Here is a 22246-nt window from a genome sequence, read left to right on the forward strand (position 1 = left end):
GAGCGATCCTATGTGATTTATAAGACTAAGTTCTAAAACCTTGGCCCGGGCAGTATATACAGTGGAGAAAGAGTTTTCCACTCTGTAACTTAAGTCAAATAAATCTAGACATATGACAGACGACGGAGTTTGACGAGTTATCTATGACCTCCGGTCTGTAGGGATCTACGATAGAAGGACTGTATCATATGATAACTGCACCTAGAGGTTCATCATTCTATTCTGCTGGGTAGCTACTACATACTGCTAGGTGTCACTGGTGGATGGTGAGACTCACGGGGACCATCTTGATGGTCGATAATCCCTGGTGAGTTGAGTTGGATTGTTTCAACCTTTTGAAAGGAGTTTTCAATGATATTATGATAGAGATTGCAATATATCTCACTACCAGTCAGAATAGAACCTATGGGGTCACACACATTAGAGGTATTGACCGATCCGATGGTTGAATTGTGATTAGGAATCACAAATAATCAATTTGATTGATAATTGGTTAACCCGCTAAGAGTTAGTGAGTTGAAGAAGGAATAATTACAATCGGATTGCAATTTAATTTAATTAATTGGATTTAATTAATTGGACTTGATCATGAGTCCTACTTGGAGTAGGATCCTTGGAGTCCTAATTGGATTAGGATTTCAAATTAAATTAGAGTCCTACTTGGAGTAGGATTTCTAAAGTCCTAATTGGTTTAGGGCTGAAATTTAAGTAGTCCTAATTAGATTAGAAGTTCTTAAGTCCTAATTAATTTTAATCTAATTAACCAAATGACTCCTAATTGGATTAGGATTGAAGAGTTCAATTGAGTCATGGTTCAATTAAATTTTAATTGGATTACGATTTGGAGAATTAAATTGGGTGCACTTAATCCTATTTTGAATAGGATTGGACCTAGAACTAGTTCTAACCCAATCCCCACTTAATTTGATTAAGTGGGGCCAACCATATAAGAGAAGAGGGAGGGGCGTACCTTGGCTGCATGCATGAGGGAAAAAGGAGGGGCTACGCCCCTCCTCATTTGAATTGGAAATAAGATAGGAGCTCATCTCTATCTAAACACCTTACAAGAAAGGGGCTTCAAGGGGCTGCGAAAATAAGATGAAAAATCACCTCCTTTCAGCCGTGAACACCTCTCTACCATTCCTCCCTTGATCAGCAAGCAAACAAGGGGAATAGGAAGCCTTGGGTGGCCTTCTTCCTCCTCTTTTTGGTTCTAGCGCAAGGAAAAAGAAAAGGCTGCGAAGGGCCTTGTTTTCTTCTTCCTAGATCTTTCCTTCTTCTTCCTCCTCTCAAGGCAATCAAAGGTTGATTCAAAGGAGAGGACTTCAGTCTTCAATAGCCTTCTCTGCAAGGAAGCTAGCATCCCGGGGAGATCCAAAAGCTTCGATCGGTGCTTTGCCTCGTGTGGATACCCGTAGAGGCCGGACGCATATGCGGCTTCCATTGAACCTTTATCAAATACCACGTAAATCAGATTTGCGGAAACCATCTACCCGCACAAGGTGAAGATCTGATCTTCTTAATGATTTTAAAATAGTTTATAAGAATTTAATCCTAATCTATCTATAAACGACGGTTTTAAAATATGTTCATGCGATGAACGGGATCTTGCATGCCTTCCGCTACAGATTTGAAAAATTTTTAAAATTTTCTGCGGCATGTGATAGATCCTAACACTGAGAGCAAGTATGTTTCATTATCAAAGTAGCTCCTGTTTAACCTCCAATGAATTAGTTGATCACAAACAAACCTCTAAGGCCATGCTCTTTTTTTTTTTGGGGGGGGGGGGGGGGGGGGGTACAACGGCGGCTTTCTTTTTCCCATGCTTTTTTTCTTTTTCACTGATGAATGCATAAGCATGGTTGTCAATCCAAATTGCCCAAAATAGTTCCATCAGAACCAAAAAAAAGTCCTACCTCACCCTGCACTATGCCATAATTCTCCTCTCTATCTACATCATCAGCAAAGAAGGGCAATACTTGGGGCCATCTTTAACTCCAAATGACAATGTTTCAGGTGCAACCATATCATCTTTGTGAAAGAAGACCAGAACGATATGGCTGACCAATTCTGCTTCAGGTTTATGACTACTACGTTCATGCTAGATATAGTTTTATGCATTCTCCAATGGGAGTTGTTTTGCATTCAACTTTGATAGATTTCAATTGAATGCAATGCTTTCATCAAAGAGTATATATAGACAGATGGGGGAATCTTGTTAGAAGTATGCCCTAGAAGCTAATTTGGCTGACGCATTATTTTATTCTGGGATATAAATTTGTACGTGACCTAATTATGAATTTATTAAACAGAGCATTCTGTTCATTCATGTTCTTATGTGTCCATGAATTATTTAAGAAATTAATAAGATGATGACGCATATTCTCAAGAGTTGAGAATTTGAAGCATGTGTCATTGGTGATTATTTCTTGAATTACTCATGATTGATGGATCATCACGAGGACGGTGATCGATCCACTGAGATTAGTGCACAGATTACTTTCTTTGATGGACGAATCTTGAGTCCATAGTGTAAGGATACTGGAGTAATTGTGTAAGTGCTTGTTAGAGAACAAGGATACTGAGCGTGATCATAGCAAGTAGTCACTTAAATGTCTATCCACTTGTTAGTGACTTACTTGATGCTGCAGTTATATGACTGGTCCTTTGACCTGCGATGTCTCGGCTATTCACAATGAAGTTGCTGTAGTTTGACAAGCACATAACATGAGCCCTATCTATTTGGGTCCTTGTGGTGCAGATTAGCTGCAGTAGGTTCATTGTAGGAGTAGAGGTACATCTAGATGGAATCTATCAACCTTGATAGATTAGAAGAGATCCTATGTGATTTATAAGACTGAGTTCGTAAATCCTTGGCCAAGGTAGTTTTTGAAAAAAGAATTTTCCAATCTCGAACTAGAGTCGAATAAATTTTACATATGACAGATGATGGGATTTGCCGAGTTATCCATAACCTCCATCTTGTCGGAATCCACGATATAGGGACTGTATCATACGCTAACTGCACCTAGAGGTTCATCTATTCTATTATACTGGGTAGCCACCATATGCTGCTAGGTGTCACTAGTAGATGGTGAGATTCAAAGGCATTCACTTAGTGATCAGTGAACCCAAATGAGAAGTATTGAAATTTTTCCAACCCATTGAAAGAGGTTTCAATGATATTGTGATAGGGATCCAATATATATCTTACTACCAGACAGAATAGAATCTATGGGGTCACACACAATAGAGAATCTGATCGATCTGATGGTTGGATTGTGATTTGGAGTCACAATAGTTTATAATTGTCAATTTGATTGATAATTGGTTTAACCTACTAAGAGTTAATGAGTTAAAGAAGAAATTAATTACAATTGGATTACAATTTGATTGAATCAATTAGATTTAATTAATTGGGCTCGATCTTATTTGATAAGGTTCAAGAGCCCTATTTGGAATAGGACTCCTAGAGTTCTAATTAGATTAGGACTTCAAATTATTAGAGTTCTACTTGAAGTAGAATTCCTCAAGTTCTAATTGGATTAGGACTAAAATTATATAAATCCTAATTGGATTAGGATTTCTAGAGTCCCAATTAATTTTGGTCCAATAGATAAAGATGACTTTTAATTAGATTAGGATTCATGTGAATCAAATAAGGAGACTAATTGGATCCTAATTAAATTAGGATTCAATAAACCAAGGGCCACCTAAATCCTAATTTGATTAGGATTAGAAGGGAGGGGCTCTTGCCCCTCCTTTCTCTGGATGCTCTCGGGATCTGCGTCCCAGATGGTCGGGACTCGAGATCCGGTTGGGGCGTGGCTCCTCCTAGTTTTAGGAAGAGCCACGCCTAGGGTAAGGCTAAAGAAGAGGAGGGGGGGGGGGGGGGGGGGGGGGTAGACTTGTTTTATGGGTTTTTGGTTCAAGGGTGGCGGCCTCCTTCTTCTCTCTTTTTGGTTGCAATGCAAGGAGAAAGAGAAATGGCAGCAAAGGCTTGGCGGCCTCCTTCTTCCATCTGCAAGGAAAAAGAAGGGCAGCAAGCAAGGAGTCTTCTTCCTCCTCTTCATCAGCCGCATGGAAGAAAGCAAAGAGAGAAAGGTGTTCCTCTCTTCCCTCCTTCTTCTTCCATAGTAAAGAAAAGGAGAAAGCGTTTCTCCTTCTCCTTCTTCCTCCTCTTGGAAGCAATCAAGAGTTGATTGCTTAGAAGAGTTCCAACCATCAAAAGGGATCTCTGCAAGAGAGCTAGCATCCCGGTGAGATCACGACCTTGATCGATCCAGATCTTCGTATAGATACCAGTAGAGGCGAATGCGTGTGCGGCTTCAAGCGAACCTTCATACAATACCACGATCATCAGATTGCGGTGATCATCTACCCGCACAAGGTGAAGATATGATCTTTACAATTGTTTTATGTAGATCTGAAATAATCAGGATTTAATTTTAATCTATCCTTCAGATTTCATAATTTTTTGAGTTAGAGAACTCAGAATTTTTTTGAAATCTATCTTTCTTGGGACGTTTATGTGATGAATGATCCCGCGCGCATATTTTAGCTGCGATCATCGCAACGCGTGCGGGGGTAACCTGACAAATCCTTCAAGGCATTGAGCTTTGATAGAGAAGGTAATACTAGCATAATAGAAGAAGTAGAAGTTTTTCACTTGTCTTTGCTCCATGTGCAGAATCCGAGTAGTCTTGACCAATCTAGAAATGCCACCTTTCTTTCGCTGAATACAGAAGAGGATGGAGACCCATGCTGCTTATAAGAGAATAATAATAGTGGGGTAGGGTCCTTGAAGAAGCTTGCCCAAATTCCAGAAGCAAAAACAACTGCTTGGGGTAGACCCCATCAAACAAGCCATGATAGATGATCACTATGATGTTATCCAGACTCTGTATGGCCTGTATCTTTTTTCTTTTTAAATTCTCAAATCTTCAAGTTTTTAGGATTTAACTCTGGGCTAGGCTGCATTCTAACTTTTTACATTGCCTTCATTTCTATGGCAAGATTGTACTATGATATGGTTTCACCTTGTAATAAGAATTATATAGGAGAGTGGTTAAAACCAGAGGAATGGTTGACAGGTTTGAGTTTTATTGGTGATTCTGCTTTCATTAGAACCTTAAAAAAAAAAAAAAGGTGGTAGTGGGAGATGATGTTATGTATTATTATGTCAAAGCTTTGTGTGGCCAAAATGATTAAATGATGTCTAATGGAGTAATTTAAGCTACCAGGGTAGGTAGAGATTTTAGGAACATCATTGGTTGAATCATGAAGATGTGTTGCACTAAGGAGTAAATGACATTTGTGAAGTCCTCTAATTTGGCATATATATCTTATTAGACATTGTTGTTGACATAAACTATCAAAAAAATTTACTGCCCATGGTAGTTCTCAATCTCATTCAAGGAAATGAGATGCAGGAGCAGGTCTGATATTAAATGAGCTGGAGCTGTCATGTTCTGCTTGTCGTGAACTATTAAAAACTTCATCAACTTCATGCTGACCTGCTTAAATATGCCTGCAAGGAGAGATATTTCTCTTATGGTTCCAGTTTTGGGGCCTTGTTCATGTGATGGCATGAGACGACAACAAACATAGCCCCATAAATCAGGGCATCTGTTGGCAAATGTTCAAAATAACCAGCCAGTGATAATTCATGAGAAGAAAGGCACAAATGAGAAAAATGAAATAATTGTTTCTCAATGTTTTTTTTTTTTTTGCGTGGTTCGATCATGGAGGCAATTGTAGTAACAATAGAAATCAACAAGCGATGATATTTTTATGAGTTCTAAATTATTCTTCCCTGTAGTAACTTGTTGTCTTGAATAAATTTCTACCAGAAAAAAATGAGAGAATTATTGGGGTACCGAAAATTCAACCAAGGTTTTGAATATCAGTCCCTATGACCTTTACCAATTATAACAGCAATTATTTTATATGTAGAAAATTCAGTCCAGAGTTTGAGTTTTATAGATAAAAATTATTATATTTACACAATAAAAAAGGGGCCCTTCATAAGAAATATTGGCATTAGTTATCTAAACATTGCATTCCTTGGACATAGAAAGGATCAACAAAATATTTTGACTAATGTTGCTGTCCCTGTTACCAACCATGCAACTAGAGTTTGTTTAACCCAAATCTAGAGAACCTAATATTCTCCATCCAGACAGCCAATTTTTACTGAAATTAGGTTGGTTTTTACATTTAAAAAATTCCAACACATGCGGGTCGGGTTTTGCCCGAGGAATCGAACACTCCGACCCGGGCATACGGTTCTGCTTCGACCTCATATGATTTCATCCAACCATGGCTGCCAAACCTAATCTCAGAACCAGGCATAACGGAGGCTTTGAACAAACCCACATCATGTTGCAGTTAGATCTAATACAACTAAACCAAGCTCAATCCCTTAGTTGTGTTTGGACTCCAAGTTGAGAGTTGGGCTGTGCTTAGGTTTGGGTAGTGGGGTTCATTGGATACCCTTGAGCACCTGTGACGTTATACCCTAAAAAAATTCTGGTCAGATCCAATCCCACTAACTCATATCTTTAACTACTAAAAGCCAAGGCTGTCATCATTGGGCAGGCAAAATTTTTTGATCCTTTGAAAGATTTTGTGGGCGAGATAAGACGATTTTTAGCTTATTTTAACCCAAAAAGAAGTCTTAACCTTGAATCATGGAAAGGAAAGCGAACAAAGAACCAGTGCTTAGCATCAACGGCGCATCCACTTTTCATTTCACCCGTACAAACGATGGCAAGAAACTGAGTGTAACGAGTGCGTGGTGCTTTAGTGTTCTTACTTCTAATTTGAGGAAATATTTCAATACCAAATTGTGGAAAGAAGCTTGAGTAAATAGCTAAAAACTCTATTTTTTTGAAAAAAATTTATTCCCAATAAATTTCAGACCTTGAGACCAGCATAAGCCGAGTTGGATGAGGTGGCCGAGGTGTCGAAGATTGATCTCTCCAGAGATGGTCTGCAAGAAGTCCGCTTGGTGAAGAGTTTCCGGCGGAAGACCCCCTAATGCTTAGTTAAGATAAAGAAGTAACAGCAGAAGAAAGGAATTTCAGCAGAGTCGCATAATATCAGCTTACCTGAGAGCTTGCGGACCACCCTTTATATAGGGTGGTTTGTTTTGTCATTACTTGGATTGATACAACGCGCACCAGTAGTTAATCGTATGTTTACGGCGTGCGTGGGCCGTATACGGCACTAACCGTGCCCCGAATGTAGAGTTGCCACAATCGTCGGTTGCCGGAACTGTCAGTCCTTGCCAGCATGCGTCGATAATTTTTTCGGCTAGGGCCGAAATTGCTCACCTAGGTTTATTCTGAGGTCAAGAAAGTCGATCTGGTCCGAGGTCGAGGTGTCTAATATTCTCCTTATCAAAAATATTCCAAAAAAAATAATGAAAAATGTGTAGTCTTACAAAGGAAGTGCTTGCATGAGCAGCATATGACACTATAAATCATAGATCTATGTATTAAATACTATGTTCATTCCCTTTATACATTTAAAATATTATATGCACAGATTTCTCACCCAAATCAAAAGTTTCATAAAGGCAGATACAAGAGGCCCACCCAGATAGGGCTTTATTTTATCTCAATTGGCTTTTACACCATGGTCATCCGGTCACCAAGGAAGATGGATGACCAACAACTTCAACTTTGGCCGCATGTATTAATCAACTCGATACGAATAAATGATGCAAATCCCATGAAAATGACGCTACTTCATTCAATCCAACTCTCTTCGATCCGAACAACAGCACTACATGTGCACAATTAAACATTATATTTTGATAATAATCATAATATCTTCTTTCCAAAACAATAATTCTCATACATGGTATACATTATTTAAATATAAAAAAAAATATCATATCCCAATTCAGCTATTTTGCTTCTCATAATTAAAAAAATTGATTCTTGGTTTTAATTCTTAACCAAAAATTTGATGTTGTATCAATCAATCATGATCTCATGATCATGGCTTTTACATATCTATAATGCCAAAATCAACAAGTGTTAAAGTATGGTGAGAAGTGTATGATATTGGTCTATAAAGAAAAAAGCTTGGATGCTACCCATGATGTTGCATACAATTTCGTTCGAAATTTATAAATCAATTAAAAAGGAAAGATGCCACACTACCAAAAGAGTAGAAAAGGCAACATGACTATAATTTGAGGCTTTTAAGAACACTAAGCAAATTCTTTATGCAAGGATGCTAATTGAGCTACTTGATAAAGTCACTTGCTAGTGACTTGGATATGAATCCAGTCATCTAATTTCGACTGGGCGTCCATCCGTTCTAGTTTTCCATTCAAAAAACAAATTCTTTGTAAGCAAACTCAATGGTTGTTTGAATATCATAAGTACCTTATTTGTTTGACAATATGTGTAAGGTTAGAAAATATAACTCAAGGCCTTATTAAGAAAGGCTATGAAAGGGACTAATAAAAGAAGTCAACAAGAAATTCAATTTTGTAATTCTAACAAGTATAGCTTGGTTGGTTGACACATCTCTTTCAGAGCTAGCAATTGGTGGACGTCCAAAATTCAAATCATAGGTATCATCGAAGAAAGAAAAGATAAATATCAATTTTGCAATCCCAAACTTTTTAGTATCATTTATCCTCTTCTTGATAAAACATAATATTGATTAAAGGCTCGGACTGTAGGATGGTTGTTGCTGGTGAGCGCCAGATCCTTGATATTTCTAGGGTGGAGCTAAAGGCAGCTTGGGTTGATGCATATCAAGCCCAGCACATTCTGCGAGCTAGCATAGTCTTGCTCGAAGGTAACTTGACTACGGTGATCAGTTGGATCCAATATGAAATTTTTAATATATTTTCGTAAGTTTGTATGGCATTATAAAAATATATTTTTGTAATTTACAATTAAACTATGAGGTTTTTAATATATTTTCGTAATTTTTATCTTGAACAAGACCCTAGTTTGTTACCAATATTAGGTGCTTACTAATATAAAATCATAATTTTTGGCCCTAATGATATCATCCAATATAAAACTAATACATCAAACATTAGTCAATACAGTGTCAGTATACAAATAAATTTTCAACAACTTTTTCAACAAAAAATATACTTTACATTTTAAATTAAATTTGAAATAATAGATTGAAAATTAATAATTTTAAAATTTATCTGTACTGATTTTATTACATTGGCGGAACTTTGAATATCTAAATTTTATGATATCAGACAAGATTATCTTGGTCCTTCCTAAGATCTTTTGATTCCTGTTAACTATATTTTTTTTTTATTAATACAAACAGCACTTCTTCTTTATGGATGCATACCTTTTTGTTCCTTCTGACGCTATCGCTGTCCAAACCGAGACGTCTACGAGACTACATAAAATAATGGTAGTGTTTTTTATACCGTCTGAGCTAACCTTGAACACATTTCAAGTTGAAATACAAATATTGCTTTCAGACTTGGCTTTTTTTTTATAAAAAAGTTGGCCTTGGGTTCCTCCCGACGGAGGGTCGCCGTCCTTCCCGCGTCATCTGACAGACAGCGACCTCCGGGTGACGAGATTGACGGCCACGATCCTCCGCCGCTGGCGGGAAAACAGCACTGGCGATAGCCCCTAGATATTTTTTCTCTGGTTTGGAGTGGTGGGGGGGGGGAGAGGAAAACGTGGCATCGGATAAGACCAGTCGATTGACCGGCGAGACAACATACGCCTGACCCACGCGTGGGCCCTGCTCACGGCGCCATCTCCGTTACGTTTCTCGGCGTATGTGCTGTCACTCTGCCCTCCGTTTCACAAAGAATAACACCATTTACCATTCGCTTTAATTCTCTTATTTATTTATTTATTTTAATTATTTTGGGGTCAAAAAGCGAAATTAGATTACCAAGTTTGATGTGCAAAGATAAAATAGGTGATGTAATCAGTGTGGACTGCCGTAAATCACCATAGTCGCACGAAAACCATGACTCCACCATCATTTATGTTATGTTTAAAATATATTAATAATGTATAGTCATTGTATTAATATTTCTTATACTTAATTTATATCGAAGGGATACTATACAGCGGATAAGTTCTTATCATCTCATTTCACATTGACATGGACTTGGAAATAAATATACATTACTTAGTGATACTTACATTATAATTAAAAACATGCATAAGAATTATATATGATCAATTTATCTTTTAAGGAACAACTTTAATATATGTTAAAATTAGTTTAGATCCTGGCCATTTATATTAGCAACACCTGTAATAATCATGTATAAAATATGGGACACATACTTATTTTATTATAAAATACTATATGATATGCTTTTCTTTGCTCACGCTCCTTATTGCCCTGGAGGAAAAATCGGTGTTTTGGTATTATTGATTAACAAAACACATATATACTTATACACATTAAGCAGGTGCAGGATGCATCGCGCAAATCGAAAACCCGCTCATGCAGCTCGTAACTCAGTACCAAAAACCGAGGTATTAGCTGTCTGACCACCACCACCAGCCACCACCCTCGAGCTCGGGTTCTTGACAAACCCCGCGCCTCCTCGACGCCCTCCATCCTCTAGCGACCCATTGAACTTGACCTTGAGAAAATTGGGGGGTAGAGGCTCCCACCGTATGAGGCACTACCTGAGCTAAAAGAGAGCTCCAGGTGTCCCGAACTGTCAAAGGACCACCTGAATAGATACCATGAATACATTCTGTTGTTTGTACCCGAGCCCGCTCCACCGCAAATCTCGGAAACAAGCTACGTTCCCTAAAGGTCCGAGCATTCATAGCCAACTAGATTTGGTAAGCAATACAGGTAGCTCCAATAGCCATAGGGCGTTGCTAGGGGCTAGTCGAGCAATGCCGAATAATCTGTAAAAACTGATCCCGCATACCCCAGGCATCCTGTGGAAATTCTGAAAGACGCCAAGATCTCTCGCCCACACGCACTGAAACAACACATGATCGACTGTCTCGTCGTCCCCACACATCGTACAGTGGAGGGGATCCTCGCCCCACATTTACTCAGCAGCGATCTCGTCGGAAGGTGGTCCTAGACTGCCTTCTATAAAAACAAAGCCAGTCTCGGGTGTAGCCCTAGCTGCTAGACCCAAGCACAATCAGGCCCCGCCTTGTGATCCTATTGTAGGACCCGTGCAACGTCCCCCACCCTAACTCTAGTCCTGCAGGATGAACGCCAAACCTGGACATCCAGTCCCCTGCACCCTGGCACGAGGAGGAACCGCACGCGCTCGGCGAGGGGGTCCCCGAATACCTGCTGCAGCCTGTCCTCATCCCACTCCCCTTGTCTCGGGATGAGAAGGTCACTTACCTGCAGTCCCGAGACTCTGTGCTCACCAAAGTCGGCCATAAGCACAATGGTAGAGCATCCGCCCACGGGTGTCCTGCCACATCGATACTCCTCCCATCCCCAATCAACCATTTGGTATTTGCCCAAGTAGTTGGCAAATACCTCCCTATCTCACGCCACATAAAGGAGACAGACCGTCTGCGTCGGGTCACCTCCGCCAGCCCCATGCGGCCATATTTCGTTGCCGTGACCTGACTCCACAGCCCCTGAGGTTCCAGGATGAACCACATTGGGTGTCGGGCAATGATCGCCTCTCGCCTCACCCAGAGAGATTGCACCCCAAGGCCACTCTCTTGGAGAGGCCGACACACACTCTCCTAGGCCACCAAATGCACGCCACGCCCCCTCCATATGAACCACATAGAAAGCTCCGGAGAAGCCTCTCGATCCTAGACAATACTGTCTGCGGCACCACCGTGTTGGCCATAAGGTATACGGGCATTGAGCTCAGCACTGACCTGACAAACGTCAATCTGCCCATCATGGACAGAGACGACGCCTGCCAGCCCTCCAACTTGCCCTAAACCCGCTGTGCCAAGCCAGAGCACTCCGAGACCCGTAACCTCCTATCAATAATAGATACCCCAGATAGCCCCAGGCCCCCTCCTGCTCCGGCATCTCAAGAGTCTCTCGGATCTCTCGTCTGGCACCGCACTACGTGCTTGGATTAAATGTGATAGATGACTTTTGGGAGTTCATCTCTTGACCCAAAACTGTGCAGTACTCTGCTAGTACATCTTTGAGGATCTGTGCATCCCTCGCTCGTGCCTAAGCCACAAGAAGACAATCATCAACAAAAAGTAAGTATGAAATGGGTTGGGCTCCCGAGGCGGGAACATAAGCCACCAGAGTTTGGGTGGCCTTTTTTGCAGCACATCACTCTGGAGGTTTTCTTTGGGTAAATCAAGCGGATGTTCCTGCTCACTATGTCAGCTTCTTTTTTCTGATTTTATTGGATGTACTCATATGCGTATTGTGTAATAGGCCGGTGTACTTAAAAAAATAAAAAAGCTTCCAATTTAGTTTGTACCAACATCATGTTTAGCAAGATGAGATATATGTATACTTAATATCACATGTATTACTACTTAAAAACATAAAAAAGATTTATAATTAATTTATCTTTTTTTTTCATGGAAGAGTGTCAGCTAAAACCGCCATTTTATTCAACCTATGTGAGATGGATGACACATGCTCATTTGCAAAAGCTGGCGGATAGTTGATGCACACACGTGTCATGTATCACATACGTAACTGATAAAAAAAGGACGTTACGAATACTATACCTTCTTGTCCTCAACTACTCCCATTCTTGGTCAGCCATCTCCGGTCCAAACCCACCTCCTCAGTCCTCACTGGTTTTTAAAAAAAAAGGAAAGAGAAAAAAACTAGGGGCAATCATGTCCTTTTGGCGTGCCCCCTCACCGTAACCGCGAGCCGTATCGGCTCGGAGCGCAGTGCTCACGAGCTCACATGGACACGCGTCGGCATCCCATTGGTTCTCCCCCCGTCGTCGGGATCCATAGCCGCAAAGCCAAACAAGAAGAAAAGAGAGGGGATAGAAGAGAGAGAAAGCAAGCAAGAAAGCATAGTCACTCTCAACCCCCCTCGGTCTCTCTCTCTCTCTCTCTCTTTCTCTCTCTCAATAATTCCCCCCAATTCCCTAAATTCACCCATATCTTTGTTCAAATTCCGCAAAATTTTCCTAAATTCTCTTCTACAATGCTTGATCTCGAGTTCTTGAGTGACCGGTAGGTTTGATTTGCTCAAAATTTTAATCTTTTTGGTTGGAGTTGGTTCAGGGAAGTGGTGGAACTGGGGGGGGGGGGGAGGGAGTGGTGGGAATGCTGGAGGTTGTTGAGGGGGAGATGAACGGAGGCTACGGGCAAACGCAGCAGAGCTGCGGGGAGAGCAGCGAGGAGGAGCTATCAGTGCTCCCGCGGCACACCAAGGTGGTGGTGACCGGCAACAACCGGACCAAATCCGTGCTCGTCGGGCTCCAGGGGGTCGTCAAGAAGGCCGTCGGCCTCGGCGGATGGCATTGGCTGGTAATTGTTCGACATTGCTGCTGCCCGAAATGGGGCTTCTTTGAAAAATCTTGCGGGCCGCTGGCTCTGGGGTGTGAATTGGATACCGTGTTCCTTTTCTATTCTTTTCTTGAACAAGATTTTCAGAAAAAGAAATTTGGCGTTTTGATGTTTTAGTTCGTTGTCTAGGTTTAATTGGACAATGTGGTTCAATTGGATGGGTTTAGGGTTTGCATTTGAGGCTTTGCAAATTGGGGTTTGTGAAGCTAAAAAGTACTTATTTAAAGCTCGGATCTTGATAAAGATGGTTTGTTCTTTCTTTATATGTTTTCTTGTTTCGATTTTGATATTGCATTGATGATGTATTGATTTTTTTTTTTTGATAAGCAATGATGCATTGATTAGTTGCATGCCCTGGATTTCTTGCTAATTTTGGTATTCTGCATCAACTGGTTTGGGTTTTACGGTTCTTTCCTGCATCGATGAATTGAGTAGTAGATCAATTTTTCTTTTAGGGGTTCTGCATGCAAGATTTCTCTTTGCAAGTCTAGATTTTTAGGTTTCTTGATTATAGTATACACCGCCTGAGTTGATTTTTAGGGTTATCTGATCGGGGTAATTTCTTGTCAAAAAGATCTAATCCTGGATTTTAGTTATCAGCTGATAATAAATTAGGCTTCTTTGTGCATGAATTCCTGGCATTATTTGTATGACTGCAGTTGAATTATTTTATGTAATGGTTCGTCTGGATGATCTCTGCTAGATTATTATATTTACATATAATGCATGGCTACTGTTTATGGACTCATAGCTCGTGGGAGAAATTGTTTTCTTCTGGGTTCTTGTTTGTGTTTTCTGGTTGCATGTCCAGTTTTCAGTTAATAGATCTTGGGTTTGAGAGTAATGTATTTGAATTATAAGCTATTCAGTCCATTTGGGGTCTTGATTCATGAATTGTTGCTAAAATAGGATAGTTTGACTGATTTTGTATCTCAAAATTTAAGAAATGACAACTTTATTTGTTTGCATTCGAATCATTCATTACAGCATCAAAATATATTTATGTAAGTTTTAGGATCACTTTGTAGTTATTAGCCGTCATATCAGTTGGAGTTGTGGTGCACTGGAAACTTTCTAGTTATTGTCTTGTATGGTAATTGCTATTTGTTAATTTTTTCCCTTTATGGATTTTAGATCTTGATGAGATCAATTTAGTCTGCATGGATCATTTATATGTCTGTTGTGAATCTTTCTTTCCTTTTGTTTCTCAGACCACTTCTATATGTTTTAGTTGCAAAGTTGGAGGACGCGAAGCTTTAAAATTGATAGCAGCTATTCCTTTTGAATTCTAGCTATTAAAATATTACTTTTAAATTTTAACATGCCTGAAGTTGTATTTTGTTGCATTTGGATGATGTATACATTGTAATTCTCTGGAAGAAATCAAAATTTTCTTGGTCATTAGAGTTTTTGTGTGTAAAAATTTGATTTGACTTGTAGTTGTATTTTGTTGCATATAGATGATGTGCATGTAGAAATTTTCTGTGGGCAAATTGGCCCATCCTTGTTGATGGTTATACTTCTATCTATGGAGCAAAAACCATGTTTGATTTTAACTTGTTTGAAGTTGTATTTTATTGCATGAGGATGGCATAAACGTAGGATTGGCCATTGGGCAATGGTACTTTTCCTTATCAGTGACTATGTTTTTGCAATTATCCAGTAAGGAATCAATTTATCCAACAGTGACATTTGAACTTTCTTGGAGCCACTTCTGTAAGATGATATTTTGATAGTGGTTTTTCCTTTTTAAAATTTGCTGCCACTAAAAGCAGTCCATTGTGAGATGATGTGCAACCTTAAAATTCTACATATATCAGAGGCTTGTGATGGTTTTGTGATTATCATGCTCCACCCCCCCCCCCCCCCCCCCCCCAAAAAAAAAAAAAAAAAAAAAAACCTTCTCCTGCTGATGCAACAGGAGATTATAATTTGATCCTATGAGTCAATTTTTGACACCTTTTTCTCTTAAAGCCCTATAATTATAACTGTCTACACTTTTAATAACCCCCTGCACTTGATATGAATACTTGGTGAATGAAGATCCATGAACCCAACCTCAAATAATTGGGAATAAAGGCTGGATGGTTATGGTTATGGTTATGGTGCGCGTTTGCTTGGAAATCTTGCTAGAGTTTGGTGGCTGTTTTATTGTGTTCTCTGGCCAGATTGCTAGTTGTAGTTGTTTGCCTATTGGGATTGTCTATGTTATTTCTTTAGTTACGTCATTTTTGTTGGTTCTCTGTTTATTCTTGTGCTGATATGTGATAATTTCTTCTATAAACCCATTTGTTTATCTGATGGATTTGAAATCATTAATTTATCTATGCTGATTCATGAAATTTCAGGTGCTGACTAATGGCATAGAGGTGAAGCTGCAAAGAAATGCACTTAGTGTGATTGAAGCCCCAACTGGTCACGAGGATGATGATGAGACTGAGTGTGAAAATATGCAGTGGAATGTTTCTGATATGGGTGAGCCCTCACTTGTGTACCTTGTTGTCAACTTGTTTATCTTTTTTTTTTCTTTTTCAGAATATAATTTATCAACCATTTTTTTAAAGAGTTGAGCTTGATTATGAATTGTGAACTATTGTTAAAATTGTTTAGTTGGCAAGAACTCATGCTGTTATGTTTCTACTGCTCCAGGAATACTATTTTTGATCCTCTCACTCACCCTTCTTTTAGTTGTCAAGGGTCTTTGGATTTTTGTGTTACATTGGTTTTCCTTTTGTGCCTACTTTCAGCCTTCCGTTTGTCATCAAAATGCTTTCAACGTAATGTAGTGTGTCAATTCTCAAATAAATAAATGCAGCAACATTATGTCTATTGACTCTTTAAGGATCTTTATACATGTCAATTACATGTTGTTATAATACTGTCGCTTATAGGTTAAGTTAGAAAGAAATTTTGCTATAGCTGTTTTATCTAGCATCTTTCGACTTGATTGTAGAAATAGAGGCATGATGTATTCTGGGCTTCTCAAATAATTAAATACAACAATATTATGTCTATTGACTGTGTAAGGTAAGGATCTTTATATCTGTCAATTGCATGTTGTTATAATACTGCTGCGTATAAGTTAGAGGGAGGTTTTGCTATGGTTGTTTTATCTAGCATTTTCTCGACTTGATTTTGGAGATAGATACAAGTGATGTAGGTTCATACGTGAAAAATTAAGTGTTTATAGTAGTTTGGAAACTTGACTGAATTGATGGTAATACTTATATTCCATTATCGACATATTTGTTTAGTTTTTATTTTATTACCTAAATCAGGTATAATTTAGTGGATAAAAGAATGAAGTATAAATGGATTCACACCATTCATCGTAGTCAAGCATGCCTAGTGTGGATATTTCGAAAATTGAATTGCTTTTGCTAGAACACTGGGCTATTCGCTACCAGTAATGGGTGCTAAAGCAAAACCATTTTCGGTGAGGGATATCATGTGGTGCATGGATTTTTTTTTAAAAAAATAGGACATCGTTCTTACCTAGTTTTAATGTGCTTGTTCTTGATCTGTAACCTTCAATTTTTCCTAAAGCATCTTTTCACTGTTTAATTGGCTCACCTGTCAGGCTTCCTCATTTTCATGTCCTTGTGACATCTTTCTTACTATAACTAATTCTTGCAGCCTCCGATGACACACAATCGCAGAAGCCACACAGATCCAGAAGCAGACAGCATAAAGGGTCTTGCAACAAATCCTCGAGCCGCACTCATTCGTGTGATTCACAATCTAAGGGATCTGTTTCATCCTCTAGGGGCACAATGGTATGACTTGTGTTAATGACCATTCAGTGAGCAATGCTAAGGTCTTAAATCCTGCAGGATAGGGTTGTCCCGATATTTGCATGGAATGGGATGCACTGCTGTTCTGCCTCGTCCCAATACTTGGGTTAGGAAATGTCCCAAGACATGCATGCCGGTCGGGATGGTGGGATAATGGCAGGACAGTCCTATCCCGGCACTCGGGATGTCCTATGAGATGTCCTGCTAGGACAGTCTTTGAACAATGCTATAGAAGTGTGATATGGTGATTCCCTGCACCAGGTGCTGGGAGGTGCCATGGTAGATGGTGTCCTAGATGTCTTTCTGCTGGACACCATTTAGCTTTTTATTTTTTTCTGAGGCATTTATGTGTAGAGCAACATTCACAACTCATTTCAATAAATTATTTGTAGCTTTGTCATGATTTAAATTTTTAAGTGGTTGGTGCAGAAAGTTGACCTGAGCAAGCTAGAAACGACAGCGTTATGGAGATATTGGCGTCACTTCAATCTTGTAAGTACCTCAATTATAATAATTCATTAAATACTTTTCTGCCGTACCAGTACCGGTCGGCGTATCGGTACAGGCTTGGGCCGATACGTACCAATTCCATATCGGTCTTATACCGATCTTGTACTGGTCCGTACCAGTTTTCTAACTATAAACTACTGGTACCGGATTTCATGCCGATCCGGTATCGGTCACAAGCTGGACCGGTACGGCAGATGATGGTTTATAGTAAAATGTACAAGTGACCAATGTCTTTCACACAAGTAGGTATTTTCCCCTTCCCTTGTTTCATGTCTTCTTTTTTACGCTTCTATGCGGACCTCATGCATTATGGCCTGGAACAGGTGGATGCCAGTCCTAACCCCTCCAAGGAGCAGCTAATTGATGCAGTTCAGAGGCATTTCACGTCACAGGTAAGTCTGCAAAATTTCCCCAGTATAGTTCATTTGCCTTTTAGATTTCAAACAGTTATCATGTAAAGCCCACCATGGAGTTTGACTTGGCATTGTGTAAACCCAATTGCTTTTCATCTATCCTGAAGCAATTGGATGAGTTGCAGGTTATCGTCGGGTTTGTGCAGGCTGCAAAGAGACTCAAAACTGTCTGCAATTGAGCTCGGGAGAAGCCTGCCATGCTAACTGATTGGAAGCAGGCCTATTATTGTCTGTAGCTATATTGTGTAACATATGTATCCTGGGTGTGGTTAGTGGAACAGCTTGGGTAACTGGGTTTTCCATAGCTAGAGGTTACTGTAAGTCCTGTAATGTAGATATATACACTGGTCAAGACCTTGCAGCCATTGTGGCTTTTGACATTGCCAATGATGCACTGCTGACTGACTATTTGGGAAGAAACTGTGTTTCTGATTTCTTGGTGACATGGGCTTAAAAGCATTGCCAGAGTTGTTTCATTGATTGGATTATGCTGTATCTTATGATGGGTGCTGATCAAGCTAGACTCTGCAAGCCATCTGTGTATGGTCTGGAAAGAGAGTTTAAAAACGATCAGAACTTGTTTAGTCTTACGGGGAGGGCTCTGGTTCATGAATGTTGTGGACTAAGGGCAACAAGTTTTACTCTTCAGATCTAGTGTTACTTGTTTGCCTCGAGTCTCTCTGATGGTGCTGGCTGATGGTATCCCAGGTGAAATTTAGAGATGACTTAGCGAGCAACTTTATGCTTTTTAACTGCAGCACTGCTCTATATCATTAGTTGCCTTCGGATGTTTCTAGTTCCACCAATCGTTGGCTATGTCTTATATATAACTAAACATTTTTAATAGATCGCTTTAAGCTTCTAAAACTAAGAACTGTGTAAGGTTAAGATGATGAATATTTAATAAAAAAACATTTGGTGTTTGCATGTACTCTTTTGCTTGTTAGACAGCAGGTTCTCCACAGGGGATTGATATGGGTTGTGGTCTTCTGAATATGATGTGTTAATGCATGGTTTGTGAGTTCTTTAGTACAGTGATCTTGGTCATGCGGTTAATGTATGTTATACTTGTTATTGTCATACAATTTGCTGGCATTTGTGACTGTATCAAGAGTCAAGAGACGGTCCCAAGTGATGTGTCCTATCGATAGAGCAATTGGCGCAAAAGTGGAAAATTGAATGGAAGATAAGAAAACTGCAGCAGAATTTAAAAATGTTTTCCTGCGGTAGCTCTAAATTTATATCTAGAAAGAAAAAATAAAAAATGTCTGAGTTGCAAGAAATATTCATATGATAACTCACTTGCATAAAGTTTTTTTGAAGATGAGGATTGTTCTTATGATAAGTCACTCTAAACTCGAAATCAAGGAGACTTTTTCTCTCTTTTTGCATTCCATGGGGATTGAGCTCAGTTTTCCTTTGTCTAGTATAGTGCCAAATCACAATATTGGGTTCAAGGGATATATTATGATTTAACCCCTCATTATAGATGATATGCATCTCATGTAAGCTTACAAAGTTGTTGCCTTATCTAGCACCAGAACTGAGTAATTTTCTAAAGGTAGGGGTCACTAATTAGTACTGAAATTGGCGATCCTGAGAGAAAATGATTCCAATACCATTATGTAGGAATAAATTTATCTCTAAAAGGAAATGACAAAACATGCATAGGAAGAAAATATCACAAAATTGTTGATGCTGCAAGAGACATCCACATGTAAACTCAATGTATAAAATTTTCAGGACATTCAGTTTTGGTTTTGCCTTTCAGTATAGTGCCAAAATACCCAATTTGGGGGTCAAGGGGGATGTTATGGTTTAGAACTTCATCATGGTTGAGATGCATTCTATATGATCCTGTAAAAGAAGTTGCCATATATCAGGAGCATAGTGTAATTTTCCAAAGATAAGGGCTACTAATTACTACTTAAATTGGCTAAGCCGGGACAAAATGATCTTAATTCTATTGCAAGGAAAGTTAAAAGGTGGTGCATAAGGGGCTTTAAATTGCTATTCAGAAAAAGCAATAGAACATGCCCAAGAAGAACATGTTGCAACTAGTTGATTCTGCTAGAAAAATCCACCTAATAACTCAATAATGTGAAGTTTTTTTAAGATGAGGAATGCTACTATGATCCAACTTGTCCAACCCAGAAATCAAGGAGCCATAGTGTCAATATTTATCCCTTTCCACCAGATATGGTCTGAGCTCAGTTTCTCTGCTGGTATAGTGCCAAAACACCCAATACTGGGACTTGTAGTTAGCACTTCATTACAGTAAAGATTTATCTGATGTTAACTTTATGGAAGGTCATTTTTCAGATACAGGGGATATTTACTAGTGTTAAGATAAAATGATCTCAGTGCCCTTGGACTTTGAATAAATAAACAAATAAGTGCATGAGAGGCTCTAAATTTATATGCAGAAGAACAAAACATGCCCCGTTGTCCAACAAGAGCATATTGCAAATAGTTGATGCTAGTAGAAACATTCACAGAATAACTCAACTATATGAAGTTGTTTAAGAGGAGGAAAGCTACAATAATCAAATTTTCCTAACCTTGAAATTAAGGAACTGCAGTATCTTGATCAATCCTTTCCTATCCCATGTGGTTTGATTTCAGTTTTCCTTGTTGTCTTTTGTAGTGCAAAAACACCCATTATTAGACTAGGAGATGCATCTCATTGTGATCCTACAGAAGTTGTCGCTATATCTAGAACCAGAACTTAGGCTAATTTTTCAAAAAATAGAGTTCTTTGATAATTAGTGATCATGAGACAATGTAGTGATGCATTAAGCCAAATTAAAAGAAGAAGAAGAAGAAGACTCCATGCATAAGCAATAGTGCACCCAGGAAACGAATTAAATGGATGCCCATAAGTAAAATAGCCCCTGCTCATTAGCAAAGAAAGAGAAGAGGCTCGAAACACCTCATCATGAATACTGAATTACAACTTGCTTTCTGTGGAGCTCCTTCGATAGTCACCATGACAACATTAGCTTCTACGGTAGAAGCTTACATGTCAGGACGTTTAGGTCTTTAAACAAAGGGAAGATTTTTTTTGGTCTCTATGAACCTAGAGTGGACGTGTCCTTGAATCTTGACTATGAGGTAGCTTTATCAAGGTTTAATATAATGGCTGTTATTTTTTTTAAACATATCATGGCTATTGTAATGTTATTAGGGCTAATATATCCGTTTCGGCAATCATGTTGTCATGTGTAATAACAAGAAAAATAATGAGGGTTATAACATGTTGTCTAGTGTTAATTAGTGATATATTATAATGTAAATAATGGTCATTGCTTTATTTATATAATTTCTCTTATAAAATATGATTTCTTTTCAAATTCAAATTCTCTGTATTCATTTTTCTTAAAAAATACAGTACGCTCTCTTCTCCTCCTAATTAAGAAAAACTCCTTTTGGGACATTTGGTATACGGTGATCATCCCAAAATCAAGGGTGATATGGGCGGAAATAATGAGATCGCCGGGTTTAGTTATACCATGATGATGCTACATGGCAGCGATTACAAATCACTGCTCAACCAGTGATAGAAAATCTACTCTTAAGGTCGAGTATCCAAGATCACACTAGGGTAGCAATCTTAGGATGAAATTTAAAGACAAACATGCCCCTCAATCCATAAAAAAAAAATAGTATATCAGGATACCTAATATATTATATCAATAATATATATTAAATTATATCAATATTACATATATTATTTTTATGATATATATTATATTCTAATATATTATTATTATCATATTATTTTTTATTATAGTTTTAAATTATAATAGAAACATATCATTGTACTTTATATGAAATTATTTAATATATTATTTTTATTTGCCTTATTTTTCTAATCAAAGTAAATATCAGTATTAAAATAATAATATATTAGTATAACTAAAAATATTAATTCTATAATAATAATTAATATATTTATATAGAATTAATATATTTATAAATATATTAATAATTTATTATAATATATTTTATATGATTAAAATATATTTTATGGAATATATCAAAGGTA

The 22246-nt window shown here is 38.5% G+C and overlaps 1 protein-coding gene across 1 annotated transcript; it reads left to right on the forward strand.

Moving 5' to 3' along the window:
- The first annotated feature begins 12946 nt into the window (after nucleotides 1-12946).
- LOC103718954 (uncharacterized) lies at nucleotides 12947-18641 on the forward strand. The gene is made up of 6 exons (XM_008807977.6): nucleotides 12947-13442; nucleotides 15830-15956; nucleotides 17118-17257; nucleotides 17705-17767; nucleotides 18109-18177; nucleotides 18306-18641. The coding sequence occupies exons 1-6, from the start codon at nucleotides 13239-13241 to the stop codon at nucleotides 18375-18377; spliced, it is 675 nt and encodes a 224-aa protein (XP_008806199.1). The 5' UTR covers nucleotides 12947-13238; the 3' UTR covers nucleotides 18378-18641.
- Nucleotides 18642-22246: the final 3605 nt, after the last annotated feature.

Source organism: Phoenix dactylifera, chromosome 15 (genome assembly GCF_051530095.1).
Source record: "Phoenix dactylifera cultivar Ajwa chromosome 15, Ajwa_hap1_PhDact_Kaust_v1.1, whole genome shotgun sequence".
NCBI classification, from domain to species: domain Eukaryota; kingdom Viridiplantae; phylum Streptophyta; class Magnoliopsida; order Arecales; family Arecaceae; genus Phoenix; species Phoenix dactylifera.

What these genes read in the sequence shown, in the direction of transcription:
- LOC103718954 (XM_008807977.6), top strand. Translation starts at nt 13,239, where the DNA reads ATGCTGGAGGTTGTTGAGGGGGAGATGAACGGAGGCTACGGGCAAACG. An exon ending in GTGGAATGTTTCTGATATGG is followed by an intron (nt 15,957 to 17,117) that starts GTGAGCCCTCAC and finishes TAATTCTTGCAG; the next exon opens with CCTCCGATGACACACAATCG. An exon ending in AGAGGCATTTCACGTCACAG is followed by an intron (nt 18,178 to 18,305) that starts GTAAGTCTGCAA and finishes TCTATCCTGAAG; the next exon opens with CAATTGGATGAGTTGCAGGT.